The 13,404-nt window shown below is 35.7% G+C and overlaps 1 protein-coding gene and 1 long non-coding RNA gene across 6 annotated transcripts; both read right to left on the reverse strand.

Annotated features, from left to right (window-relative positions):
• Positions 1-1,414: 1,414 nt before the first annotated feature.
• On the reverse strand, positions 1,415-2,831 carry LOC107897403 (uncharacterized). Its single transcript, XR_001684138.2, has 3 exons — positions 2,061-2,831; positions 1,882-1,944; positions 1,415-1,800 (listed from the first exon to the last, which is right to left on the reverse strand). It is a non-coding gene; the product is annotated as an uncharacterized lncRNA (long non-coding RNA).
• A 1,921-nt stretch (positions 2,832-4,752) lies between these two features.
• On the reverse strand, positions 4,753-8,291 carry LOC107958650 (transcription termination factor MTERF9, chloroplastic). Of its 5 annotated transcripts, XR_005922942.1 has the most exons (7): positions 7,827-8,254; positions 7,241-7,316; positions 6,969-7,162; positions 6,199-6,891; positions 5,644-6,127; positions 5,402-5,523; positions 4,753-4,964 (listed from the first exon to the last, which is right to left on the reverse strand). XR_005922942.1 is itself a non-coding variant. In XM_041109018.1 (5 exons), exons 1-5 carry the CDS (start codon positions 8,121-8,123, stop codon positions 5,816-5,818), a joined length of 1,572 nt encoding a protein of 523 aa, XP_040964952.1. In that variant the 5' UTR covers positions 8,124-8,278; the 3' UTR covers positions 4,753-5,815. The 5 variants fall into 5 exon arrangements, 1 of the variants encoding a protein (XP_040964952.1); XR_005922943.1 differs by having other exon boundaries at positions 5,402-6,127; positions 7,827-8,291; XR_005922941.1 differs by having other exon boundaries at positions 4,753-5,523.
• Positions 8,292-13,404: the final 5,113 nt, after the last annotated feature.

Consider the following 13,404-nt stretch of genomic DNA (forward strand, 5'->3'; position numbering starts at 1 on the left):
ATTTCTCTGAGGTGTTGGTGAGACAAATGGGGGACTTTATTGGGAAGTTCTTAGAATATGATGGCACAAATCTAGGTAGAGAGGTGTGAAATCATCTTCGTATGAAGATATAGATGGATGTAAGGCGTCTTTTGAGAATGAAGAAGAAAATTTTAGTTTCATCTGGGATTTGTTCGTATGTCAGTTTTAAATATGAAATATTAACTTTATTTTGTTTCTTTTTTGGCTGACTAGGTCATAGCGATTCTTTCTGTCAAGCGAAGATGGATCTAGGGTTTGAAGTAGCTAAGATGGAGTGGGACCTATCTTTAAGAACTCAATCTAGAAGAACGCTTACATTGAACAATGTATGCTTGAGGGGAGAGGGGGTGAGACAAGATGGGGGAATAATTATAAAGGGGTTGATTTAGGTAGAAACAAAAGGGAGGAAGAGAATGGAGGAGGTTGGGAAGCCGTATTGACCTCCTATTGGGGGTGAATTTAGAAGGGGGCCTTAATCAGAATCTGCATGTGGAAGGGATTCAATCCAATTTACAAAGACGAGTAGACATGGACCAAGATTCGACAATGTGTGTGATGGAGGGTGGTGATGGGAAGAAGTGGCCAAGAAGGGAGAGTGATAAATTTATGAAATGGGAAGATGTGGGGTCCTTGGTTGTGAGGAACAGGATGGTGTTGGAAAAAAGTCACATTATATCGACAGCTGGAAAGAGGCAAGCCGACCAGTCACAATGAAAATCTATAGTTGGAATATCCGTGGATTAGAAAGTCCATGGGCTATTAAAAGGTTTCTGTATGTGCTGAAACTGGACTATCTCTAGGTAGTTTTCATCATAGAGACTAAACTGAGCAATGTATGAATGAAAAATTTTAGAAGGAAGTCTAGTTTTCTAAATGGGATTAATATTGCAGCGGATGTATCGAGAGTAAGTTTATGTTTGGCATGGAAGGATAATACCAATGTTTGTTTAAAAAGTTACTCTTCCTATCACATTGATGTCGCATTGAAGGCAAGTGATGATGGAAAGGAATGGAGGTTTACAGGGTTTTATAACTCTCCTTATGCGCAAAATAATGGGGAATGTTAAGAAACCTGAGTCGATTGCAATGCTTACCTTAGATAGTTTGTGGAGATTTTAATGAGATTCATTATTCTTTTGAAAACAATGGTAGCATACCAAGGGAAGAGAGGATGATGGCTTCTTTTAGGAATGTTTTGAATGAGTGTCAACTGATGGATATTAGTTTCTTTGGTACTTAGTTTACATGAGAAAGAGGGAATTTACTGGAGACTAATATCTACGAAAGGCTTGATATGGGAGTGGCAAATTTGGAATGGAGGAATATGTTTCCATCAGCAATAATCTATCATTTTCCACATTGTTTTTTCGACCATTGCCCCATTAGAAGGAACTGATAGAAAAATGGAAGGTTGACTTAATTTATTCTACCTTCTCTAGAGAAGAGGCGGACACAATTTTGCGAATTCCCTTAGCAATGGAACCTCATGTGGACTTTATGGTATGGAAGGGGGAGGCCTCTAGAGAATTCTCTGTGCGAACTGCTTATAAACTATTACAAGGCATTTTCCTAATTATTTACAGACTGAGGCTAGAATATTTTACAAAAAACTGTGGAATATTCACATTCCAAGGAAAATTAAAATCCTAATCTGGAAAATTTCTTAGAATTTTATTCCCCACTTTATGAATCTTCAGTGTAAGCGATTGCTCTCGGTGGTAGTATGTCCCAGATGTCAGGCAACTGCTGAAAACATTGATAATATCTTCAGAGATTGCCCTGTGACGCGAGAAGTTTGGATTAGTTTGAATCTGGAATGGGTATTAACAGAGATAAATTTGTCACACTAGAGTAGCTTACCTAGGTGTTCAAGAATAATTCCAGCATACAATGTCGAGTGTTTTGCTGTTCTTTGTGGGCGATCTGGATGAACAAAAACAAAGGATTACATGAGGGAAAGAAAAGTATGGGCCCAAAAGTTGTTCATATATAAACAGATATATTAAGGAACTGGAGGGGTGTGAGGTTCGATATCTTACCATGAGGCATGAGTGTATGGGTTGGTGCCCACCAACTGGTTCTGTTGTCAAACTTAATTTCGACGCTGCTTTTAATGAATCTCGGGAAAATTCAGTCTCAGGAATGGTGGTTAGAAATGTTTCGGGGGAGGTCCTCGCCTTCAAAACAGTGGTTCACGGGGAGGTGGCCTCTTAGTTTGCAGTAGATGCCATTGTGTGCCTCCAAGCAGTGTTCATGGGAAAACAGATGGGGTTCACATCAGTTGTTACCGAAGGAGACTCAGTATCAGTAATAAAAAAAAAAGTAAATCAGATAAGATTGATAAATCAGTAATTGGGGGTATAATACGAAACATTCAATAGCAAAAGTAATATTTTCACCAAATAGCCTTTCAACTTACATACAGATCTGCAAATCTAGTGGCTCACAACTTAGCTAGAGAGGCAATGAGAGAAGAATCGTGAGCATACCTGATCGGAAGAGTCCCTGAGCAAGGAACATTGGAGGTGGATCTGCGAAGAAGGAGAGAACCTGACTGAGTGATGTTCGATAGGTGGCCTGTGAGTGGGAAGAGAAAAGGAAATTGGGATAGTTGATGGGTTTTGGAAACCGCTTTTCTGGGGACTGGAATCGGTGCATTTAGTGCGGATATGCTGATTGGATTCTAGCTGTGATCAGACTGGGAGTTTGTTTTAATTTTTTGGTTTAATTTTTTAATTCGTTTTATTTTTTTTAGGTGTACACTTAACCTTTCTTTTTGCAAACTGTTGGGTTTTGTTTTGTTTCTGATGGGTTTGCTGATTTTGTTACCCCAGTTGTATTTGTTTTCTTTATTTTAATACACCAGTCTGATTTAACAAAAAAGAAAAAAAAACTATAATTTGTATATATTTGTTTGGTATTTGATCTTAACGTCTATTATTCGGATTCGGTGACCGGACCGGATAAGGGGTGTTACACGTTTTGAAGTGATCAAAACAATAAAAATGGAAGAATGGAATGTACAATTCAATATATACATCTTTTAAACATGGTACAAAATAACATTTTATAATATTATACTATTACTTATAAAATAATGTATTTTAAATATGATTACATATATGATTTATTACTTTTTTTTAATTGAAAAACTAAAGAAGTATATCCACCGTGACAAATAAAACTAATACAATAAAAGAAAAAAAAACCATGTCTTCGTAAGTTCAAATGTTTTTTTTTTTAATTCGTGCTTTTGTTACACTTGGTTGGAGGCTCGGGCTCTTAATTGGATTAGAGATCCATTTGTTGTACCACATACTGTTGTTATTTACTCTCAACATCAAATATGTAGGAACTGGGGATTAATAGTGTAAATTGTTTTTGTTGCTTGTTTGAGCTGTAGCAAGATGTTGCTGTTTGTTAGAGCCGTAGCAAAACATTAGCTTTTTCTTTGGATAATAACATTATACGAAAAATAAAAAATACTAAAAGTAAATTCTAACATCGGAGTCTCGCTTGCAAGCAACTTTATAAGCAACTAAATATACAGTTGTCATTACACAAGGGTTCTGATGTAAAGCCCATAAATTCCGAAGAGAAGGTGTTCAAAAATCAAACTTAGTCAACCAGAAAATTTATTTATTTTTATCATTGCATAGACATGGTTAACATTTAACAATATAAGCCCATATCTTTAGACTCCCCCAAACTATCATATTCATAAATCCCATATATTTTCAATTTTTAATTTTATCACCCATTACATAATTAGTGTCTGCTCTTGTGTTACATCAAAATCAACAAGGCAGCATACCATCTAGACCATTGATTAATATACTAATTGAAGATCCAAACTACTACATACCCTATAGGGAATGAAGGTAAAATTTTTACACAGATGAAAAGGATTATCGGTAGAGCAATTATGACCTCTTACTAATCTCAATTTTCATGAGATAAAATTGGAAAATCCATGGAGAAAAGGTGAATACCTGAAGAATCTTCCAGGCAGGCACCCACATGCAAATTTTGCCACCTAGAAAAATCAATCGAAGCTTGTAGTACCATCATTAGAGGGATTGAAAATTTCTAAACATGACTACTACTGGATTAAGGCCTTGAGCTCAAATTGATAATATCCTAATTGATCTTTCCTAGCTGCTACTACTGATCCCAGCAACCATTAATCCAATACTGAATGCCTGGATGTGCTTTACATCCTATCCTGTATATCCTACCTTACATTGTAACTATAAGATTCAAATGTAGTGCAGAAATCTTTCTCATTGCATCGGAGCCATGTTTGAGGTCAAAAGCGGCACTAATACTTGAAGTGTAGTGATTTTTGGCCCTGGTGCAGTCAGAATGAATTCAACAAGCATTAACCGAACAAGGGGCTAAATCCCCTCTCTCGATGATCTTTTAAGTCCATTCCCCTAATTGCTAATGAAGATTTTCTACAAGCATTCTTGAGAAACAAATTAATCCTTGCTTGGTTTTGTTTACTGCAAAAAGAGGGGGGGGGAACTGAAGGCTAAAAAAATATTGTATGAACTTGTAGGGTACTTGAAGCCAATGAAACACTTCAGGAATCCAACAAAGTAAACCCACATGAGGGCTGAAACATAGGTAAGCTAGTTGAAACAAAAATATCCATCTTGTGCATAGAGACTCACCTCAAAGATACATGTTACAAGGAAGTAAGAAAAGAAAAGAAATTTACAAGTTCAGTAAGAAAAAGAAATGATTGATATATATATTACGATTATGCCATTCACCCATTCAATCACAGTGGAATCCACTAGGATAGACAATATTGATATAATGTGGAGAGTGTATCATTAATAAAATGTAAACAGAAAAGGAAAGTCCCTGCAAGTATCACCAGGATAACTGCAACTTGTTTCTGGAATTCTCCTCTTAATTACAGTCAGTATGTCAGCCTGCAATGAGATTGATATATAATGAGAAATCGACATATCATGAGAACGCATAAATTTATAGCCAAAACAACAAAATGGATAGTATGACAGACAATTTGAAAGAAAATAAAAACATTTTAGTTTTACTGCATTAGGAATTTATACAGATCATAGATACTTCCTTTGTTACCTGGACCCGGGTATGAGTGTCGGAAGTATGTTTAATTTCTTTTTCCAAGATTTTCATTTATTTGGAGAGTGTTTGGAGGACTGTATACACCGTAACCATGTCTGGATATGCATTGCACAGGGGTGTTGACATGGGTACTTCAAGAAAAATGATGAGCGGAAATGAAATAGATGGTTCTATTAAGGGCAAGCAACTCATGCTATATGCACAGGGAATCATCTGTTCCAGTTGAGAAGTCAGGAGTGTTGGTTTATAAAAGGTAACTGACCTTAAACTTGAAAGGTTGTTTTTGAGTTAATTCTCCTCTCTGGTTACCAGCAGTTAGTATAATCTCTCATCTGCTAGCCTTGGACTAGAAGAAACCGTTGCAAAGATTTTGCAATGTAAACTCTGGAAAAGTACATTAAATGCACAACAAAAGACCAACTGATTTAGAATTCCTGAGGTACCAGAGCCAGTTACCATAGATGAGTAGAGAGTTAAAATCAGAATTTCACTCGAAATCCTCACTTTCAGATTTCCTTCATCACTCCAAAGGCTATGGTAAATTGTAGTCTCAGGTATCATTCCAAAACCTCGGAGTAGTGTTAGAGAGCTACAATACTAGATAGCTTGAAGTGGACAGGATACCAATCTGCTACACGGATTCTAGTATTAGGAAGGAATCTTTTGAAGCTTATCACTACTTCTCATATTTCTTTGCGAACTCTTTGAGTAGTAACCTTTGACGAAATGCCAAATATTTATCTAAACTAGTTCCAGCCCACTGCTGACAAAAGCATTCATCAGATGGGACCAATGAACCGAGTGGAAATGGCCCCTTTGGAGCTTTCTTTAGGGAAACCAAGAACCGATGGCGGGGTCGAATTCTCTGATCTAGTGACAGGCTCAAGTACATAGGATATTTCGTCAAAGAATGCACCTCATTATTCAGTTCATTGATCAAGTACAGGTACTTAGGCTTTAGATTGTCCTCCAGAGACAGAGATAACACCTAGAAACAAAACCAAAATGTAAGAGAGGAAACAATTTTCTGTGTTTTCATGCACTTGCAAGGAAACTAACCTGTGTAAGACTAGTCAAGACTTTCAAGATATCAGAATTTCGCATCCCAATGCTCCTTAGGAAATTTATTCTGGGTAGTAATCCATCATCAATGCTGTAATGAAGAAGCTGGGGATGTTTCTTTACCATCTTCACAATACTATCTCTGGGTGCTCCTAACTCCTTTGAGAGAAACATATAGCGAGTATTCCACGATATGTCAATCCGTTGAACAAGAATCTGAGGGCTCAGCTGCACAACTTTACCTAAATCATGTTCATTAATACCAACCTCCTCAATCAAGTATCTCACTGTTGGTTTTAATGAATTTTCAACACTGTATGAAAACAGAGAAGGTGCACACGCAATTATCTGCCCTATTCTAGAACTTGGAATCCCCAGACTCATTAGGAAAGCTACATGAGACTTCAGGTTGTTCTCCACTGTGTATTCTAGAATTTGTGGTTGTCTCAAAAGTATTCTTCTAACATCTCTTTGTTTCACACCAACACTCAACAAGTAGTCCAACCTTTCCTGAGCTGAACACACGTTGATTTGAAGTGAAGGCATGTGTCTCTCGTACATTTGGATAAAGTGTGTATCTTTAAGCCCAAAAGTACTTAGATAATCAAGAAGGGGGAACCATTTCTCATCCAAATCAATTTCATCTGACAGCCGTTGATATCGGTTTTCTCTAGATGTCTTTGACACCAGCTGCAATAGAAGAAAGCATATAAAGCTAATTTACACCATTGATACAGAAGATAGCAAAATTTGACAGCTTATCTCACCATTCTTCCTCCATCTACGTCAAAGGAACCAGCTTCCTTCGTTTTGGTAGAAGTATGATAAGAATTCCCTACACTTTTCCTCTTTAAACCATCATTACCATGTCTGACATCCATTTGGTCTTCAGAAATGATAAGACCTTGTCTTGATTTTAAGGCTTTTGAGCCTTTGCGTTGTTCTTGCAGTCTTCTGTTTCCTGCACAAACAAATGAATCATCTTTGTTAAACTCCACCAAAACCTATGTCAAATCTTGTGATGGGTTCACATGTATACCTTCTTTACCACTTCCCTTGTGCGATTTAATTTTCTTGCCGTTAACAACATATTCATGCGGTTGAGCAAAGTCATCCTGAAATAAAACATCTATTTCAGACTAAAAGCCGTTTTATATCCTACTAAAACATAAGCTCAACCATTTTATTTAAAATAGAAGCACAAAATATTTGTAAGTCAATAATACCTTATCATCAACACAAACACAGTAAAAACATAGTGATGCGTAGTTTTCTACAATCCTAAAAACAAAATACCATATTGCAAAACATATACTTTTATAATTTTATTACTAAGATTGCATCTTGAACAACAAATTACGCTAAAATGCCTGCTAGTGAAACAATTATCTTAACCTCAATCCAAATACATTAAAATGAAACTGATGAGTCATTTTCTACAATTCTAAAAACATCAAACCATATATCTCAATTTCCCATGTTTGCATTACAAATATTGCATCTTGAATAGCTCAATCACAGTTTCTAGCAAAATATATACTTCTTGCAGCAACTAAACATAAAAACATACAAAAAAAATGTTGCTTTTTAATTAAGGGAACGTGATTATTGCAAAGTGAACTTACATTCATCAACCAATCATCTCCAGCCATGCCATCATCATTGTCATCAAATTCTTCATCTTCATCTTCCTCCTGTTCCTCATCAGTATCATAAGAAGTAATCCTTTGACCAAACCTTGACTTCTTATTAGACTTGAGAATTTTGGGATTTGAGTGAGTTGATAAAAACACCAAAAATTTCCCTTTCTTGAATCTGACTTCATTTTTGAAAGAAAAACTCAAATTCCAGAAGGAAGAAGAAGAAGGAGAAGAGAGAATTGAAACCAAATGATTGAAATTATGAAGAGATAAAGCTGCCATTTTGAGGATAACAGGAGAAAGAGAAAGAGATTAAAAAAGAATATGCTGAAAAACCCTAGAAATTGAGAACAGAGTATATGCTGAAAAGCTTTATCTTGTAGCTATGGCTACCAATGAAAGCTGAGGTTTTACTGGGGGTTTTTCTTTTGTCCAACAAGATTTTTATTTTAATTTTTTTTTATTTTTTTTATGTGGTTTAAGGCGTTTAACGGTTGGTTAACAAAGCGACGCCGGATTGTGTCGTGTTAAGTAACTGGAAGGGCGACAAGAAAATCAGGCTTTTTTTTTATAAAAATAATATTAAAAATTAATTAATTATAAAAATGGGGTGGAAAAAAATTAATTACAAAAATGGGTTTGGTCAATCATGTAGCAATCATTTCAAAAAAAAATTGTTGCCGTGTATCAGACGACATCGGTATGTATTTCTAAAAATACAAGTAAAAATAAAAGGTGGAAAAAATGAAAAAAAATATATTAGTGTTGTCTATATGTAAGGAGACACTGCTTGAATTTAAAAAAATAACTGAAAAAAAAGCAACTGAAACGAAAAAAGTTTTTTTTATTGGTGCCACTGCTCTGTCGGTTGACGTCAGATGGTGTCATTGTGGTGTCAGGTGACACCAATTTGAAAATCTATATCCTGCGATGTTGTCAGGCGACACCACTCTCCTATATAAACCCCATCTCCGACCAAAATATTGTTTCCATGTGTTTAAGAGAAAAAAAATTGTGTTTAGCAAAAGGGAATATAACAAGAAAAAAAAAGAAAAAAATTTGTTTAGTAGTACGAGATAGAAAAAAATTAGTTTAACAAACTGAGAAAGAAAAAAAAAGTTTTTAGAAATCAAAATTGAAGATCAACACATTTGCTTCAAAAGTTAAGTTCGAGTTCATAAGATTAGTTTGTAATTATTTTTATGTAATTATATTTTATTTTACATTGATACTTAGTAATATGAGATGCAAGTTATATTATTTTATAAAAAAGTATGTTTGTTGCTATCTAATAGTATGAATTGTTTTAATAGGAACTCATATTTTTTATTTTTAATTTATTTTACAGATTTAGAATAAAAAACAAATAACAAATTCTTCGTATACATTCATTTCGATGGGATAATTTTACAAACAATAGTTGGTTTTATATTTGAATATTGTCATCAAATAAGAATGAGGTTTAACAACAATGTAAAAGTCGATGATATGAAACAAAAGATTAGTACGAAGATTGCTCGACATTGTGGGAGGAGGATGTCCAGACTATTCTACAAATTTCTAGTTTCGTCAAATTCGTGCAAATATACAGAGATGGAACTTGTAGGTGATGATGACGTGGAGACTATGATCACACTTTATTGCTCACCTAGGAACGTTAAACCAGTTGAGTTGTTAGTTGAGTTAGCAGATGTTGAGTCGAGTTAAAATTTCACTCCATTAAATCATCATTTAGACCCATATACAGAGCTTTCGAGAGTGTCTCTCGATAGGCGATCGTCTGTACACAAGTTTGACTTTGATATGGATGTTGGGTGGGTAGAACCGTGCAATTATGGAGCGACATCGACATGGGCTAGGAATTTACACAATGCTCTGACTATGTATATGATCTGCTGTAATTTGATACGTCAAATTAGGCTCTCCAATACACTCAAATAGCTTATTCTCAAGAAAATTAAGTGTCTTTTACATGTTTTTGTCGATTTTTAGCTTTAAGTATTAATAAACGTTTTTGCTTAGTTTTGCCCTTTTTGAAACCTAAAGTGGTCAAACGGTGCCATAGGGAACCTAAAGATGTGATTTAGTTGGTGTAGGGAAAAGATAATGGCCCAACCTTGAGTAAACATCATTTAGAGTGGGTGTCACCACACTGATGCCATGGAAGTCACGACACCTAAACCTATCACCTTAAGGATGCAAAACTTCAACAAAAAATCAACATGGAGCTTACTATCATGGGAGTCATGATACTGAGGGATAGAAGTCACGATGCCAAGCTAATGTCGCGATACTGAGCCACCGAAATCATGATAACCCAAAAGGTGTTGAAGTGAAGAAATTGAGGCTAACTCCAGTGATGTCGCGACACCGAGACCCCCAAGATCCACAAATTCGCCACTATTTTAGGTGTAGCGACATCGAAGCCTGGGTATCGCGATACCACTACTTGACGAGGAGAAATTAGCTGCAGGGTAGTCTTTTGTCCAACACTTTACCCAATCAAAACACAACTTCTAAGGGCATTCTAGTCAATGTTTTTTTTATTGTAATCAAATGTTTCAAAACCATTTTTGGCTGAGAACTAAAGAAAGTTGTTGTCTTTTCTTTTCTTGCATCCTTTTAGCTTTCTAGTTAGTCTTCTTCTTCATTTTTAGGGTTTAGTTCTTAGTTTTTTCTAGTATTAGTTGTTAGTTAGTTAGTTTTTACTGTAGCTTGGTGTTATTTGCATTTTGGTCCTTAACTTCATCTTATATTTTCATTTTAATCCATAGCTTTTAATATAGCTCAACTCTATTTTCTTTCTTTTAGTTAAAAATCTAAACTTTCTAAGTAGTTTTCACCTCCATTGTTGCTTTCATCATCTTCTCTAAGCAATCACTAAAGAAATTTCTAAGATGTTCTTAACCCTACTCTTATGTTTATTTTTATGTATGATTTGAGTATGTGTTTGGTGGTTGTGTGCATGGTAATGATGATTTGTAACTAAATCTATAGTGGTTAGTTGATGAAAATGTTGTTTGGTTAGTTTTTGGTACAAGGGTTAAATCGTAAAAACTAGAGTAAATTGAATAAACTTAAAAACTTAAAATTGACACAACTAGAGGAAAACATAGATATGTGAGATCGAGAGGAGGTTCTACTGAGCACCAATTTGGTTGTCCTGAGTTAGTTTAGTGAGGTCAAGAGATAAACCAGACTAATCGTCTAATTTGGAAAAATAGTGACTGAGAAGTAAAATTGAGCCAATTAGAAGTTTAGAATTTTTAGATTAGATTCCAAATCTAAAGACTAATTAGGAACATAGAAGTCAACCAACCGCTTTTGTTTATTGAATTTTTAATTGCTTAATTTTTAGTGTTTTAAAATTTGGTCCTTTTTATTGTTGGTAGCCAATCAATGTAATTTAACCTTGATTGTGAATTGCTATAATATAACACTTAGCGAGTAGTTAGCTCGACTTCTTGGTTGTATGCTTGTTGCTTAGGAATCACTTAGTCCCCGAACTCTCTTGAGTTTGATCCTTGGAATACTCAAAGTGTTCTATTGTAACACTTATAAATATTATAATTGATATGTCACACTTCTAGTAAAGCATCTTTTAAATTATTAAATTGTATGTTGATTCATAGCCTCGGTGCACATACATCGGTGCACGGTCAAGTTGTTGGCGCCTTTCCTGGGGAGTTTCTATGTGATTGAGTGATTTGTGTGATTGATGCATGTTTACTAGGGAGATAATTAATAAAATTTAGGTTTATAGTTACGACGCTTTTCTTTCTTGCATTTGATTGGTTATTTTCTTGTTAATGTTCTTATCTTTGTTAGTGTTTTTTGTGATTGCAACGTTAGTGTATGACTCGGGGCGACAACAAGTTAGTCCCATTTGACCTTGTGTCAGAAAGGTTGATAACAAACACTTGGAAGGGCCAACTTTCAAGAGGTGCTCCACCACCACCGATAGAACCACCAATTTCTGATCTATAGATCGACAATCCTAGAGTCGAGGAACTTCCCTTTCATCTTCCTAACACCGAAGAACATGAACATCCCTTCCGCCCAAGATAACTGGACTAATGGACATATGAGATTATGCTATGCCGAACTTGGACACGGTGTGAAAGGGCATCAATCGTCCCGCTATCAATGCGAACAACTTTGGGATCAAGCCGAAAATGATTCAAATGATCCCAAGCAGCCTCCAATTTAGGGGCTCCATGAACGAAGACCGTAACCAACATCTTAAATAGTTTCTTAAACTTTGTGATACTTTTAAATATAATGGTGTATCTGATAACGCTATTTGTCTTCGATTATTTCCTTTCTCTTTATGCGATGATGTGTTTATATGGTTGGATTCAAAGCCAGTGGACTCAATCAACACGTGGGATGAGCTTGCCAACTGGTTCCTTACCAAGTACTTTCCACCAAGCAAAATAATGAAGTTGTGGATGGGCATCACCAACTTTCGACAACTAGAAGGGGAGTCACTATATGAAGTGTAGGGGCACTTCAAACTTATGTTATGTAAGTGCTCTTACCATGACTTATAAGATTGGCTTCAATTAAAAGCCTTTTATAATGGGCTTGATAAGAACTTCCGATCTAGTCTAGACGGAACGTTCGTGGGGGTGTTCATGTATAGAACATATGTTGAAGGTTGCCAACTTATTAAAGATATGACAATGAATTCTTATATGTGGCCGATTGAGTGGTTCACATATTGTGCTAAAGTACCAATTGTGAATGCGGTTGGCGGAAAGGATAAATTTCAAAAAATCCTTGAGAGGCTTAATAACCTTAAATGTAGCTCATCTCGATCGCAAGTCCCCAACCAACCCCATCTAATGGATGTCAATGTAGGTCATGAGAATGAAGGTGCGAGTTGGGGTAATGTAATGCCCCAAACTCGGTCTAAAAGTTTTGACCCAGATTTGGCGATCTACATTAGCCACCGAAGTGACTCTCCCTTAACTCCCAACCTAACCTCCAACACACCATTTATACATAGCACGTGAACATAGTGTTAATCTTTTAACAAGCATCAAAAATTACACGTACTCAAAATACAAGGGTTCGTATGCACAAAACGTTTAAAGATTATAATCATGTGAGACAGTTCTTTCAAACATGTAGCTATTTCAATAGGTTCATACAACACTTAGTCACCGCACACAACATTCAGACATGGCTCGTATAATAACCTAGGTTAACATGAAAACATTTGTTCGTAAGTTCCAATAGTTTGCATGATGAGAATTCGAATTTTTAGGCATTACAGGTCACTAAACATTTTAAAGGCTCATACATCCTAGTTTCATCATGTAATAGGCTTCACAAGGTAAATAAAAATGCATGCAGGGGTTTTACAACTCTTAGGTAGGGTTCACATAAAAATAGGGGTACACATGTAATTAAGGGTCTCAATACTTACATGAGATCACATGCATCATTGGGTTCGTTGAGTTAGGGGCACACATGTAAATATAGAAATTATTACATGGTTTCATATGTAATTTTGGCATGCAACATACAAAGTACTGGAATGATGGAAATGTGCAAG

This window comes from Gossypium hirsutum, chromosome D13, assembly GCF_007990345.1.
Source record: "Gossypium hirsutum isolate 1008001.06 chromosome D13, Gossypium_hirsutum_v2.1, whole genome shotgun sequence".
In the NCBI taxonomy this organism is placed as follows: Eukaryota; Viridiplantae; Streptophyta; class Magnoliopsida; order Malvales; family Malvaceae; genus Gossypium; species Gossypium hirsutum.